The 16,445-nt window shown below is 45.5% G+C and overlaps 2 protein-coding genes across 3 annotated transcripts in view; both read right to left on the bottom strand.

Moving 5' to 3' along the window:
* The window catches only part of LIMA1 (LIM domain and actin binding 1), a 45,763-nt gene extending 40,385 nt beyond the window's left edge, over nt 1-5,378 (bottom strand). For both annotated transcript variants that reach the window (XM_030554913.1, XM_030554914.1), the window contains exon 1: nt 5,287-5,378. The gene's annotated coding sequence lies outside the window, so the exon portion shown is untranslated. The remainder of the gene's footprint in view (nt 1-5,286) is intronic.
* Nucleotides 5,379-8,628: 3,250 nt separating this feature from the next.
* Nucleotides 8,629-16,445, bottom strand: part of FAM186A (family with sequence similarity 186 member A) — a 28,915-nt gene continuing 21,098 nt past the window's right edge. Inside the window, exon 8 of the mRNA XM_030554907.1 lies at nt 8,629-9,339. Coding sequence (XP_030410767.1) covers nt 9,303-9,339 — 37 coding nt within the window. The 3' untranslated portion in view covers nt 8,629-9,302. The remainder of the gene's footprint in view (nt 9,340-16,445) is intronic.

Here is a 16,445-nt window from a genome sequence, read left to right as displayed (position 1 = left end):
CTTTCATGCTTCCACAGAGCTCTTCTTCGGGTCAACAGTTATAGGCAGTAGATACACTTTCAGGTTTAATGTATATTGTTCAGTGTTGTATCTTTTTGCACTCACAGGAAGTTACTAGAATTTTTAGACATTAATTTGGTTGTCATCTAAACAGTAACTCATCAGGATTACTACTCATTAGGTCAGAGGTGGGCAAACTACAGCCCACAGGACTGTCCTCCCAGGCCCCGAGCTCCCTGCCTAGGAGGCTAGCCCCTGGCCTCTCCCCTGCTGTCCCTTCTCCCTCACAGCCTCAGGCCATGTCTACATCTAAAATTTTGCAGCGCTGGTTGTTACAGCTGTATTAGTACAGCTGTATAGGGCCAGCGCTGCAGAGTGGCCACACTTACAGCAACCAGCGCTGCAAGTGGTGTTAGATGTGGCCACACTGCAGCGCTGTTGGGCGGCTTCAAGGGGGGTTCCGGGAACGCGAGAGCAAACCGGGAAAGGCGACCAGCTTCCCCGCGGTTTGCTCTCGCGTTCCCGGAGCCACCCAGCAAACCGCAGGGAAGGAGACCTGCTTGCTCGGGGTTCCGGGAACGAGAGAGCAAACCGGGGAAGGAGACCAGCTTTGCCGCGGTTTGCTCTCGCGTTCCCGGAGCCACCCAGCAAACCGCAGGGAAGGAGACCTGCTTGCTCGGGGTTCCGGGAACGAGAGAGCAAACCGGGAAAGGAGACCAGCTTCGCCGCGGTTTGCTCTCGCGTTCCCGGAGCCACCCAGCAAACTGCAGGGAAGGAGACCTGCTTGCTCGGGGTTCCGGGAACGAGAGAGCAAACCGGGAAAGGAGACCAGCTTGATTACCAGAGGCTTCCTCCTTCCATGGAGGTCAAGAAAAGCGCTGTTAAGTGTTTACATTGGATTACCAGCGCTGGATCACCAGCGCTGGATCCTCTACACCCGAGACAAAACGGGAGTACGGCCAGCGCTGCAAACAGGGAGTTGCAGCGCTGGTGATGCCCTGCAGATGTGTACACCTTCAAAGTTGCAGCGCTGTAACTCCCTCACCAGCGCTGCAACTTTCTGATGTAGACAAGCCCACAGCTTGCTCGCTCCACCACCAGCACAATGCTCTGGGTGGCAGGGCTGTGAGCTCCTGGGGCAGTGCAGCTGCAGAGCCCGGTCTGACCTGTCTCTGTGCTGCATGGTGGCAGCGGCGTGGCCTGCCTCCAGCTGGATGACACAGCTATAGCGCCGTCAGCCACCAGTGCTCCAGGCAGCGCAGTAAGGGGCCAGGGATAGAGGGCAGGGGAGTTCAGGGTGGTGGTGAAGGAGCAGGGGTGTGGATAGGGGTCAGGGTGGTCAGGAGAGGAACAGGGGGTTGAATGGGGGCAGGAGTCCCGGGGGGGCAGTCAGGGGACAGGGCAAAGGGGTGGTTGAATGGGAGCAGGGGTCGGGGGGGCATCAGGAATGAGAAGAGGGGTTAGATGGGGCAGCAGGGATCCGGGGGCGGTCGGGGACAAGAAGAAGGGGGTGTGGATGGGGCAGGGGTCCCAGAGGAGCCATCAGGGAACGGGTGGTTGGATGGGGCATGGGTCCTTGGGGGGGGGGGGGAGAGAGGAGGTGGGGGCTGGGCCACGACCCCCTCCCCAACCACCCTCCATACAATTTACTAAATCCAATGCGGCCCTCAGGCCAAAAAGTTTGTCCACTCCTGCATTAGGTCATCCTATGAGGAAAAATCTTCAATAGCTGGGCATGTAACAAACAAGAGATATAAACACCACACCATTTTTCTGAACTTTGGCACCACAGAATACAGAAACAAACATCTCCCTGCCAGTTTTCTGATCTACAGAGCCTTTGAAGCCATTTTCTAAGAAATAATAGCACCTAAGTCCCACATATTTACTGCTCAGAATGACAACTTTCTGGGAATGGCATTCACAATTCTTGTTTTAAATATGATGTAAAAACCTTTATTTAAGACTCTGAGGTAGTACAAGCATTTGCTGTTAAGACCAGACAAGTGATCTAATAAATGTGTGTGTTAAATCAGCAGGAACATTCAAATATGAGATGTCATTTAACATACTGAATAATTGACTTATTTTCATACAAAGTGTTCTTTGGTAAAAAGCTCAGACATCTGCAATAGCACAGATACCTGATTCTGCCTGGGGCTCAGAGACTCAAGACTCTTAACTGTTTAGCTACCAAGCTATTGCTTCAGTGCCAATAGCACACTGAACTAGCAGTAGCTACCATAACCTTTCATTAAGCTTCTTCACATTTATTAACGGCAAGTCTACACTACAGCCCGGATTGAGGCTCTGAGATCGATCCACCGGTGGTCAATTTAGTGGGTCTAGTGAAGACCCGCCAAATGACAGCATATCGCTCTCCAGTCGACCCCTGTACTCTACCCCTGATGAGAAGAATAATGTAGGTCGACGAGAGAAACTCCACCCACAGTGTAGACCCCGCGGTAACTCGACCTAAGGTACGCTGACTCCAGCTTTGTTATTCATGGAGCTGGAGTTGCGCAGCATAGGTTGCTTTACTGTGGTAGTGTAGACATAGCCTAAGATTCAAGCTCCTTTTGGAATAGGCTTTGCTTGTACAATTCAAATATTCAGTTCAAAGTTGAACATGTAAAAATTACATTTTTAACCAATACTGTCACCCTAAGAAATATCAGGCCAATTATTATAAATAGATTTGTGTCACGTTCTACTGAACCACTGGGGGCACTGCACATCACAAAAAGGACAAACAGAAGACCATCCTCTAAAAAAATTAATGTTTAATTTAATTGGTTGAATGCTAGTTTACAAGTTGGTCAAGCTAAAAATACAGAGAGATATACCTGTTGAACTACTGACTTTCTAACAGAAGTTTATTAAAGTAGATACAGTAGGAACTATAGATATATTCCTACTGCCCAAGGAAGAACAATGGAGGTACAGCTGCTCCTAAGCTGATAAAGATACCAGCTATGATGCTGTTTATAGAAAATTCTATACTTACCACCACAACAGCAGAATTCTCTCTCTCTCTATAGAGCCTATTTTAAAAATTCTTTGCAGGTAATCAGGATAAATAAAAGAGAGAAGGTGCACGGCTCAAGAAGTTCAGAGATCATAATATCATTTGTGTATTACCATAATGTAATAGCTTGAACTAAAAGTTACCTCCCACCTGAGAAATTCTGAAAGAATAAGGCTCTTTGGGTTCACTATACAGTCTATTCTTTCAGCTAATGGAATAAGATCAAAGTCTGTAATCAGAATTAGATCTGAAGACACCACAACACATCTGAAGACACCACAAACATAATATTCCAGAACAGGACAAAATGCTAACCGCACTATTTCCTGGGATTGTGGCAGGTCAGTCTGAATGTTTTCTTAAGATAAGTTTTCAGTTTTCTAACCGTTCAATTCAAAATTCAGAACTATTCCTTGATTCCTTCCTACCCCAAACAAATAAGTCCATACTTGAGGAGGACAGGTGGCCGTGAACAAGTCACTTGAAATAACCACCTTGTAGTTTCTGTGTAAAGTTATCAAATTAGGATGTGACTTACAACCATAACACTGTAGCACACAAAGATACTGTGGCCCAGATTTGTACCAAGGCTGGAGAAGGCAGGATAACCCTAAACATTTTTCCTCTTTAATGGTGGTGAGAGGCTTGTAAAGGCAAAATAATTATTACTGTTTTTTCCCTTAAATTGCATTTCAGAGTGTTCACCTAGTATTTAGGGAATATACTGAAAGAATGTGAAGACTATACCATGCCCATTACCAAACATTTGTTAGCAGTCTATATAAAACAGGCTCTCCACAAACATATCAAGATGCCATCAGACACCTTTCATTTCCTTGAAAGATGGGCGCAAACAAATTTCACTGGTAAATTTTCAATACTGCATGGCACAGAAGAGGAGAAAATAAACACAGGTGATCAGACAATTTATATTATGAGCTCAGTGAAACCTTGTTATGGATTGAGTTAAAACCTCATTGAGACTGGTAGGCATGAACTCACCATTCAATTACTATTACTCTAAGGATAAACCCCTGGCCCCCTAAAACAAAAAAAATGTGAACCCACCAAGGAGCTTTTGCTGAGTACTGTTTTGGGTAGGTGGTACATGTATGGGAAGGCACAACAGACAAACTGGAAAAAGAGAGAGTGAAAGACATTTGGAAAGAGCAGTTGAAAGAATGTAGCTCACCCTTGAAGAAACCTGGGGAGAAGTTTTTGGGTTGGGGTACAGGCTGCTTGGGGCTGAGTTAAAAAAAAAAAAGAGTGGTTTCTGCTTCTTGATTCTTTTTTGCATTCAGAGACACAGGACTTTAATGCACTCTTCTTTATTTATGACGAATGTATAAAGAAATACTTGACTATCACCAATTTCTATATGCAATTAGAACCACCTACTAGACTCCAGAGTTTTTTTTAAGCTTAGCCACTTAAGGCCAAAGAGGGTAACAATATGAAGAAACCATTTCGGTTTTGTTTCATTTTGAACATGGAGGTGGCAAATCTAGCCAAGATTTATGCAGTTATGAGAACTTTGCAAAGCAAAAGCTCCTAAGGGCATTGATTTACTATAACAGCACAGCTTTAGAGCAGTACAATCTTTCAGTTTTTTGAACTAGCTAAAGCAAGCAAAGGGTCACATATCCAGCTTTCTCTCCAGAGAAAATTCCCACTGTGACCAGGAATAGCGGCTTCCTCCTGGTATGGCTCACGGAGTACATTTCCAGGACTCAGGTGGGGCAGGAAATGAATCCAGGGCATAAAACAGGCATGAAGTTTTGATCCAGCTTTCCAGGCAGGCACACCCACGGTTGAAAGGGCGTATGTCAGTGCGTATTCATGCGGCTCTGGCAGGTGTCAGACCCGCCTGCCGCAGGGCCTCCCCTCCCGCGCCCGTAGGAGGGACCCCTACGACAGGTGCTTGCGGGAGGGGACCGAGCCAGGCTCCTGCCCCGCCAAGGGAGCTCGCCAGGCAGGCAGGGGAGCGGCTGCCGGCAGGGCACGGGGGCAGGAGCCGCGGGGGGAGGTGCAGGCCCGGGGAGCCCCAGCCCCACAACCCGGCCCTGGCGCCACCGCTCCTCAGGGGCTGCGCGGGGAGGCGGCCTGGGTCGGACCCGGACCCGGACCCGCCGGCCGGGGGTGTCTGGGGGGAACCGGCCCGCCCAGGGACCGGAGCCGGAGCCGATCCAGGCGCCGCAGCGAGCAGGGGACCGGACCCCTGAGGGAACCAGGCGGCCCCAGCGCCCGCAACGACCCACCTGTGCCGGGCGGCGAGCCGGGACCAGCGCCGCGCACCTGTCGCTGCTGAGGAGACGCGGCGACACCTACAGCAGCGCTGGGAGCTCCGCCAGGGGAGCTTTGGCCACACCCCCTCCTGCCGCTAGCCACGCCCAACCAGACGGCTTAGCCACGCCCCGTCTCCCTGTTCGGGTCCTCCTGCGCGCATGCGCCCACGTCGACCGCACGTTCCCTAGGTGCGCATGCGCATTTTTCCTCTCGACCCTCCTTGGCAAAGCTTCTCTGCCGATGCGCATTAATCTCTCCCTGTTCTGTTCCTCTCCCTTTGCAGAGGGCTGAGTGTCTCCTGGGTGCCTGCAGCCTGGCACACGAGGCCTGGCAGAGAGCTTTCATAGAGGGTCACCAGGGTTAACAGGAGGATTTCTGGATCCATGGACTGTCCCCTTAGCCTAGCTCTGCTCACCATGGCCCCAATCCTGATCCAAAGCGGCCCTGGAATGATAGATGGTTTTGCACCAAAATGCGTGAAGCCACCTGGAGTCAGCAGCACCAGGAGGCAGAGGAGGCCCTGCCTGCACTAGGGAATTTTTGTACCAATATAGCTGCCCCCATGCAAATCCCTCATATAAACAACTGTGTTTGGGGAAATCAAAACACAATTCCCAGTTCTGCCATGGATTCCCTGGGTGATCTTGGGTCAAGGTGGGTGAGGTAATAACTTTTTATTGGACAAACTTCTGTTGGTGAGCGAGATAAACTTTTGAGCTACACAGCTGTTTTCCAATCACGCAAGCTCTGCCTCCATTTCCCCACCTGTAAAATGGAAATAATTATATTTCCTTTTCCCCATTCTTTGTCTGTCTTACCTATTTAGATCATAAACTCTTCTGCACAGCAACTCTGTGGCAGCATCTAGCACAATGAAGTTAAGAGTGGGGCTCCACATGCTACCATAAAACAAATAAATAGTAATACTATCAACCATAAGGAATGCTGCTCTAATGCCTGATAGTAGTAACCATGGATAAAGATGATCTCCCATCTTTTATTTATTGGTTCATTAGCTTCGAGGAGGTAGCATTCAGAGTGGAAAAAATAACTGCACATCAGAGAAAACTGAGGCTGAGTGATTGTTTAGCCAGCTGGATGATCTTCATTTTCTGCTTGTAAGTAGATAGTTCTCCAGCAGCCAAACAAGATAATCTGCATTCCTCTCCCTGTACTAAACACTGAGATGTTGGCAGTTTTGTGTATCTTCATTAGCATGGTATGTGTGTGCTCTCTCTTCAGCCAGCAGAGTGGCTCCTCAAGATGTTTATCTATATAAAAACCTTGGCATAGCTTTCGCTGCTCTTTTGCTCTAGTTCTTCATACTCTGTGGGTTATAAATGGAAAGGCCCAAATCAATAATAAAAATAAAGTTTAGTCTGCCCTGCTCCTAATCTCCCTAACACAGGCATCCTGGTTGGGAGTCTAAGGTGGCCTTCCTCGTGCAGAAATTCTGGGTCCATTGCTGGTTGTCCCAGGTCTATGTGACAATGTGATTCAATCATTCTGTGCTTGTAGCCCTGCTCCCAAACTACCATTCAGCACAGGAGGATTTAAAGCTATTAAAACTTACATCAGTTGTCTTCACTGCTCCACGTCTGCATGCAGCCTGCATGATCTCCTTAGCAAGGCACAGCACCACTTTCTCAGGGCAACAGGCTGCTGCCAAAATGACCCCACATGTCTCATGCCCTGTATTTGCCTCCTAGTTCCAAAATGAGAATTACATTAATGGCAACAGCTGGAACAGGTCATTATTCTGACTTGTTATTATTCCCTTACCACTGGCTGGAAAAGAAGCCATGGACAGAAGTCTAGAGCATGCCAAGCAGGGAGTGGCTTGCTTTTCTGGATTGGTGAGCTAAGGGCACTTCCACAGAGAGGCCCACGAAGGACAGATAAGTTCTCCCACAATACACTGCAAAATAATTTATAGAGTGACACATCTTAGTGCATGCTAAGAAGCAGAGAACATGATTGCAGATGTCTGAATGCCTCACACAAGTGTATGCAGCACCAGTGTGGATGCAACAACTTCAGTGTGCTTTGCAGAGGGGTTGCTCACATCAGGACCAGGCTAACCCAAGTGCTGATCACCTGGGTTAACTCTGCAGACTGCAGTGGAGACATACCCTAAGAGAAGAAACCAAGGGCTGAATGTAGACAGGGAGAGGAAAGTCCCCTCTTCTACCTAGAAGTGGTCCTGCCAGAGTGGTGCTGAGGACTACGGGCAGTGCAGGGGGAGGAGAGGAGCTTGCCTTGCTGTGTTCCATGCATGCCTGTCCCACAGATAAAGAGACAAATTTGTCTCCAGGACTATTAATCTGACATCCTACACTAGCATTATAATCTCATACATTGATTCTCTAACCCTCATCTACACACACATTTTAACTGGTTTAGATAAACTGATCCAAACCCGTGTGGATGCTCTTATTTCATCCTAAGAGCAGGTTCTTTCATTTTAGCTTAAAACTGTTCCTAACCAGCTTAAACTGAATTGCTATAAGCCTGCTTAAACCAAAATAAGAGCATTCTCAGAGCTTTTTGCATCAGTTTAATCAAATACGCTTAAAATCACATCTTTAATTGAACTGGTGCAACTCTGAGTGTGCAAAAGTCATCAGACTCCTTTGAAAATCCCACCTCAAATTATTATTATTTCTGTAGCACTAGTGGGAGCTAGATAGGGCAAACGTTTCCTGTGCCAACCCAACTGAAGCTTTCAAGGATCCTTATATTTATTTTGCAAACACAAGAAAATCCCCCCCCCCAACAAAAATCGTTGTTAACTTAGACCTAAGGTTGTTGAAGAAATGAATGTAACTCAGACACAATACAGACCATTACACACCCGAATCACTAAGACAGGAAATTACTAACTAGTTTACATTAATTACAGTAATATCAGTATTGATATGTGCACCTTACATGGTCCAATAACAACCTGAACTCTGACACAGAAGATAGACACATCACCAATTACACACACACACACAGACGGGTTGATCTATATGTTGAAAGCATTTGTAAGAATGTCGTGATGGAGGAAGGTTTCAGCTGTTATCGGAATCTGTAAGGTAAACTTGCTCAAGTCAATCTTATTAATTAAATGTACGAAATGTAAAGGAAATAATATGCTTATGTAAGTTACCTTAGTTGGTCATTTCCTGTCTTTCTAATTTATACATTCTTCAATGGTAATTCTGTAATTATGTATTTTAATTAAAGGTTACATTAATAATAATATTATATTAATTACTTCAACAAACAACTCCAATTTAAGAAAAAAAATTCCATGGGGATTGCATCTATCTATGCAGCCATCTTATATTATTATTAATAATAAATAAAAATAATTAATAATGTATATTATGGTAATGTTTAAGGGCCATCCAAGGGGGGGGGCCCTTGTGCTAGGTGCTCTATGAACATACAGTAACAGGTGGTTGCTTCCCTGAAGAGTTTACAGTCCAAATAGACAAGACAGACACAGGATCAGAGAAGGGGTAGAACACCCCTGCAGAGTGAACAATGCGATGTCAGCAAATGGCATATAAATTCCATCACTGTTTTGGGGCGGGGAAGTTTATTGAGGAGGGGATCAGCTAAACGGGAAGAAAAGGGAAGCGGTGAGGGAGACAGGGCAGGGGAGAGAAGGGTAATAGGATCAGGTCTAGAGTAAAGCTGAAGCGAAGAGACTGAAGGTGTAGGGGAGTTGAAGCACAGGACATAGGAAGTCCAGTCAAAACTGTAGAAACTTCTCCACATGTCCCCAGGACCAAAGATCCCCCTGCTTTGGCTGCTTCTGTCCCTACTGGTTGGAGTCTCTGGTGGCTCCTCTCTGCTGTCTTCTCCAAGGCCCACATGGAGGGAGGGGTGGTACCATCTGGGTCCCAGTGCCCCAAGAATGGGGGGCGGGCTCCCCTGCACAGTTCTGGATCCAGTGGGATGCTGGGAGGAGGGGTGGCTCCCACTGGATCCCATTTTACCCCCTCCCCTGAGTGCAGTAGTCCATGATTCTCCTTAAATATAAAAATGTAAAAATTATTTTTAAGCATTGTAATTAAAATAATTCTCTTTAATTTAAGGATTCCCCTGCAGTGTTGGGAATCCAAACAGAAGGTACTTGAGATAGTGCTCAAGAACCAGAAAGTGAAATTGACAAGTTTAGTTTCACTGCTCAAATAGTAAAAGATAAACAGACCTTTTTAGCACATTACTTATTTGCATTACAGTAGCATTCAGAGGCCACAATAAGAATTAGGAACCCAGGCCATTATATAAACATATAGTAAAAGTCAGTCCCAGTTCCAAAGAATTTACAGTCTAAAGCCCCAATCCTGATAATAATATATGTGTAGACTGCTCCATCCATGTGGAGCCCTATTGACTTCAAGAGAACTCCATGAGGGTGCAGAGATCTGCCTCGAGCTGATTGCAGGATCAGGACCTAAATCAGGACAAGATGTGACAAGGGACACGGCCCACAACAAGAACGGGGTGAGGGGGGTGCAAGGAGGCAGCCATAACAAGGCACAAGGTTGCCTAGATGAGATCTATGTATAATTTGCACTGGATGCTTTAATGTAATTTAATGTAAAGTGTCTGTGATGTTTATTTGTTTTAATAAATTATTTTAATTAATCTCTAACAGGCCATCTATTTATGACATCACCATAAATGGTGAAAACTCAGTGAGATTTTAACCATTCTTTCTGGATTAACAATCTCAGGTATAGTCAGTAACACAGCAACAGGGTTTGTTTTTTTAATTGGGCTGGATTCTCCTCTTACATTACTCTTAGAGCAGTGGAATTCAATCAACTTCAGTAGAGTTTTTCCTAATTGGCATGGCAGAGGAGAATCAAGATCAATATTTATTTTTGTCTCAACAGTCTGTTTAATATTTCACCTAGGGTCAATCCTGACATATGCTGGCACTCTGTGATGGAGGCTGAGTCCTTTAATTGATTCCCAATGAGTTGTTGAGGCTGTTCAGTTCCCTATAGGACGGTCTCAGCATGCTGCAAAATTGGGCAGCTATGATTTGAGGGCAGCATTCAGTGATATGGCCAGTCCTAACACCCAGATGCCCTTTCTGTTTCTTAGAACTACACCCAGTCAATTAACTTCATAAAAGTCCCTCCCAACGCTGGTTTAATCAGTGACTAAACTGGAATTGTACTTTAATTCTAAGCAGTCTCTATCAGTATGTACATTCCTCTTTTTATGGAGCCAAGGCAACAGAAAAACAAGCTAAACAGCCATTACAGTGGCAGTCAGGAGGGCTGTATAAAAAGTCCCAGGACTTGGAGAGATCTCATACAGCTCATATGTCAGAAAAGCATGTGCAGATTTGGGACTGAAGATTAGAGGTTCTAGGCAGGATGTTAACATAGTGCTCCAGAAAACATGTATAAGAAGTTAGAACTGACTCTTTATGGAGCATAGATAAAAGAGCAAGCACAGGATCAGATCTTAGTGTCTTTATTCAGTACACACTCAGGCAAATAGAGTATGCACCGGCCCACCGTTCCTTACAGGAATGCAATCTGAACCAATTAACCAACATCTTAATATTATCAGCTAAAATCAATTGAGAAAAAGTTCAGTGGTATTTTACAGTCAAACCAGTTAACTGATTGCAATACATACAAAAGTCATTGTATATTATCACAAGCCAGATTCTTGACTGTGGCAGAGCTGCTCGGGCATAACAGAGAGCAGAAAGCTGGCCCCGTATCTGCCACAATCATCTTGATCCCATATTTACCCTGCAAATCTAAAGTAACATTAGAGTTACTCCAGATTTACGGGGGATGTAACTCAAGGCAGATTTTAGGAGGTTTGATTGAATAAATGCTAATTAGGGGACGATTCTCATATACACTGAGGCCTTGGCTACACTGGCGCTTTCCAGCACTGCAACTGTCTCATTCAGAGGTGTGAAAAAACACCCCCGAGTGCAGCAAGTTACAGTGCTGCAAAGCGCCAGTGTAAACGGTGCTCCCAGCGCTGTAAACTAATCCCCGCAAGGAGATGGAGTACCTGCAGCGCTGGGAGAGCTCTCTCCCAGCGCTGGCGCCGTGACCACACTCACACTTCAAAGCGCTGCTGCGGGAGCACTCCCGCGGCAGCGCTGTACAGCTGCAAGTGTAGCCATCCCCAAAGTCCCCTTTACAACTTCTCTAGCTGTATAGGGGCAGGGTCTTAAAATGGGTTTAAATGATGATTATACTGGCAGAGCAGGGTAAAGAGCCTCAGAATTAGGCCTTCAAATGAAGGATTTGGTCTAAGATATCCAGTCATGTGAGAGGTTAATAAAGCAAAAGCCACTATTACATCCTGGGGAAAGAATTCCAGCCTCCCTCAGACACAGAACATTTCAGAACCACAGTGCAAGGATGGACAGATAGGTTCCCCAGTCTGCTCCAATCATCCTTTGTCATGTGCTTTCTTGCTATGGGCTTGTTAACTCTAACATATACTGTCACTTTCATATGATGAATTACAGAATTCCTTTCCACTCAGCCCTCCTGAGAGATTGAGAAAGAGGCTGGATCTGCCTGACAGGCATAGCTTTTGATTTCTTTCCCAGTGTACGCATTTCATTTTATAGTGGAGGCTGAAGTAAATCTCTAATAAACTACTACCTCCTTAATGCCACAGGTCTCAACTCACTGTTAATGGCTATTGGATCTCCATTTATTGGATCTCCATTTAACCCAGTGGTTCACTGCATCTCTCTATGCTCTGCTATTAATCCCTTGTCCATGTGTACAGTATGCAGTGTAGGGGGAGGGGACCAAGGTGGGAGTGAATGGTGCAAACACCTTCATGGAGGGGTTTTCAGCTGAAATGTGTGGTTTATGCAAATAAAAAGGAAATATAGAAACACGCTGCAAGGACTTGGCTGGTGTGTGGCCTCTACTTGAAAAGATAAACAACGTAAGTACTGAAGAGTACCCTCATAGGCTGTATTCTGCTATCAGCTAATGGTGATTCTTCTGTAGCTCATTTGGTAGGGGCTCTTGCTTTTGGAGAAGGGGAATTTGAGTTCCATTTCTGTCATTGCAAAGTTCCAAGAGATTGTGTCAAGTGGCACTGTGACATGCACAGAATCACAGAAATGTAGGACTGGAAGGGACCTCAGTAGGTCATCTAGTCCAGTCCCCTGCATTGAGGCAGGACTAAGTATTATCTATGTCATCCCTGACAGATGTTTGTCTAACCTAGAATGATGGAGATTCCACAACCTCCCTAGCTAATTTGCTCCAGTGATTAACTACCCTTACAACTAGGAAGTTTTTCCTAATGTCTAACTTAAATCTCTCTTGCTACAATTTAAGCCCATTACTTCTTGCCTGGTCCTCAATGGATAAAAATTATTTACCACCCTTCTCTTAATAACAACCTTTTACGTACTGTTATCATGTCCCCCCTCAGTCTTTTCTTCTTCAGACTAAACAAACTAATTTTTTTCAATCTTTCCTTATAGGTCATGTTTTCTAGACCTTTAACCATTTTTGTTGCTCTCCTCTGGACTTTCGCTAATTTTCCTGTATCTTTCCCAGAGGGCTCCTAGCTAGCCACAGATTACAATCCTGCGCAGCGATTTGCCTCTGCACTTCCACCTATGGATCTCAGAGTGTTTCAGTAACAATAATTGACTGAGAGGCAGGTCAACGTTATTCCCATTTCACAAATGGGTGTTCTGATGGACAGGAAGGGGAAGTGACTTGCCAAAGGTTATACAGTAAGTCAGTGTCGGAGTTGGGAACAGAACTTGGAGTTCTCCCAATCCTGCGCTTTATCTACTAGATCTGCCTTCTGACTGTCAGGTGAAGATTTCATTCACCTTGGGAAGAAGAATTCAAGGTGGAGAAAAAGTGACCAACAATCCAAGGAAGAAGGGTATCTTGGTTAGACACTACATTATCACCTTCACCCCCACCCCATGGACCTCGCCTACTGCATTGAACACATCCCTGACTTTCCCCCTGTCCTCCTCGTCCCTCCAGTTAAATGAAAATCAGCACTTCCCAATTACTGCTTTCCAGTTGCAGCACAATGAGAGCTATTTTCCAGAGACAGACATTATCGAAGAAAGCCACAGAAACGGGTCCTGCAGCAGAGCCCGTGAGCCCTGCTCCAATCTCCACACTGTAAATGCTACAAGCCAGAGAAGGCTGGGATGCAGGTGGTTCTGGGGGCCTGTTTCTGAATGCATCATTGATAATGTGGGTTGCTGGCAAGTGAAGAGAGCTTTTCCTTACTTTTATTCTTTACAGTGTTTGTCTGGCTATCCTCCAGCTGTATTTGTGTGGCCAGTAAACCGTGAAAATGGAGGCCAAAGTGTTAATGCTGTTGATTTCCCCACTTCCCTTCTCGAGCTTATCAGTTGGATTGTGCTGTTCGGATTATGTTGTATGACGAAGTCCATGAAGCCACCATAAGAACATAAAAACGGCCATCTAGCCCAGTATCTGTCTACCGACAGTGGCCAATTCCAAGTGCCCCAGAGGGAGTGAACCTAACAGGCACTGATCAAGTGATCTCTCTCCTGCCATCCATCTCCATCCTCTGATGAACAGAGGCTATGGACACCATTCTTTACCCTTCCTGGCTAATAGCCATTGATGGACTTAGCCACCATGAATTTATCCAGTTCCCTTTTAAACACTGTTATAGTCCCAGCCTTCACAACCTCCTCAGGCAAGGAGTTCCACAAGTTGACTGTGGGCTGGTGAAGAACTTCCTTTTATTTGTTTTAAACCTGCTGCCTGTTAATTTCATTTGGTGACCCCTAGTTCTTGTATTATGGGAATAAGTAAATAACTTTTCCTTATCCACTTTCTCCACATCACTCATGATTTTATATACCTCTATCATATCCCCCCTTAGTCTCCTCTTTTCCAAGCTGAAGAGGCCTAGCCTCTTTAATCTTTCCTCATATGGGACCCTCTCCAAACCCCTAATCATTTTTGTTGCCCTTTTCTGAACCTTTTCTAGTGCTAGAATATCTTTTTTGAGGTGAGGAGATCACATCTGTACACAGTATTCGAGACGTGAGCGTACCATGGATTTATATAATGGCAATAATATATTCTCAGTCTTATTACCTGTCCCCTTTTTAATGATTCCTAACATCCTGTTTGCTTTTTTGACCGCCTCTGCGCACTGCGTGGACATCTTCAGAGAACTATCCACGATGATGCCAAGATCTTTTTCCTGACTCGTTGTAGCTAAATTAGCCCCCATCATATTGTATGTATAGTTGGGGTTATTTTTTTCTAATGTGCATTACTTTACATTTATCCACATTAAATTTTATTTGCCATTTTGTTGCCCAATCACCAGGCTCTCATATCTGTGGTACAAGCAGCACAGTGGCTCCAGGGAGAGAAATACACTTCACCTTTCCCTCATCAAATCAGCTTAAATGGAGTTAAACATTAATGTCCCTCCTGGCTGCTCACTGTGCAAGGTCCAAGAGGAAAAGCATGCTAAGTCAGCATCTGGTAACTTCAGTTCCTGTCCCTCCCACCCCCAACGCCTCCCTCTTGACATGATTCACTACTTTCTTCTCCCCCTCCCCTCCCTCAGTGTTCTCAGATCTGGATGAAACCTAAGTAGAAGGCAGAGGGATGCTGTAGCTGCCTTGACTCCTGAGCACTGGAGAGCTGCTCCTGATGTGTTTGATACTGAAAAACTCCCACTGGCTGTCCTAGTTAGTAGACTGATGGTGAACCCACTGTCTCTATATGTCTTGCTTTTTCTGTTTTAGTGCCATTGCTGAATTAACAGCCCGAGAGACTGAAGTATGTCAGAGGCAGAACTGGAACAGCACGGGCAGCAACACAGCATGCTTCCTGTTATGCTGCCGCTGCCATTTGGTCTTTGTCCCCACACTCTGTAGCCAGCGTTAACACTGTAACACAGCCATGGTAGAAATCAGTTACCATTTTCATGTCCAAGATGCAGCCATTTTGCCATCTGGATTGGTACGAGATCATTATAACTCTGTCATAGATAAAGTGGTGTCAATTACACCCACAGAATAACAAGCACTTCACTGTTGTCATGGTGCTGCACACTGTGACCATTTGGAATTTCACAACAGCAGTGGGGACAGAGCTCTGTTCCTCCTGCTCCAAAAGCCCAGTTTGTGCTAAGGGAGAATCTCCATCAGTTGCTAGCAGGACGGAGCCTATGCCACAGGATGGAACTGTTCTGATTCCATCCAGCAAAGACCAATAGGGAACATACACACCAGCCAGTTCATTATTCTCTCACTCTTTCTCCATACAGACTTTTTATACAGATACATTTTAAACAGATAAAGAGAACCCTTAGTACATTTGTGGTGGTTTTAGGAGAGTGGTCCAGAGGTATGGGAAGAGAGTGAGCAGAAGATGAGAAAACCCATTAATTTGAATTTGTCTGCCACAGAATATACACTTCAGCACTGCCAGGTTGCTGGATGTACCCAGAGCCTGACAAAGTGGATTGACTGCTCAATGCTGTTGCCGGGCTGTCTCTCAGAGCCAGACCTCTGTACTGTTTGCCTTGTACTAAAGTATGTTGGAATAAGACTGTAATCACTGCTCATCAGCTTTAAGACTGCCAAGGTTACCTACCTCACAACAGTGGGACTGGTTTTGCCTGGGAAGTGAACCATTTACTCCAGCAGTAATAGAAGTTTGTGAAAATGCAACCATATGATCCATCAGGAGCTCTGATCCAAAAACTGAGCTGATATTCCCACAGGCTTTGTGCAAACCTTTGCTATAGTTACGACCCTTGTGAGATTGTGTGATGGTGCGGCTTCTCTCTACAACAGCCCTTACCTCAGCTCCACTCTACAGTATAATCACACTTTGTACAGCTCCACACAGTCCCCCCATCCAGGGTCTCATTATTAATATTGGAAGTGGAGTTCAAGTCTGATAGAGGCAACACTTTCATTCTGAGCCTCCACCTTTCTTCAGTTCCCTCAAGGCTTCTTCCCACCAAATCAGTCCACTCCCTAAGGCTTAATCCTTCCCAAGCAATTCCTGCTTCTCCCCAGCAGGGACTCACTGCTGATCCTTCTCTAGACTCCAGTTACATGACACGCCAGACACAA

Source organism: Gopherus evgoodei, chromosome 3 (genome assembly GCF_007399415.2).
Source record: "Gopherus evgoodei ecotype Sinaloan lineage chromosome 3, rGopEvg1_v1.p, whole genome shotgun sequence".
NCBI classification, from domain to species: Eukaryota; Metazoa; Chordata; order Testudines; family Testudinidae; genus Gopherus; species Gopherus evgoodei.
The sequence above is the reverse complement of the archived record's forward strand: the minus strand, read 5'-3'. Positions and strand labels throughout refer to the sequence as shown.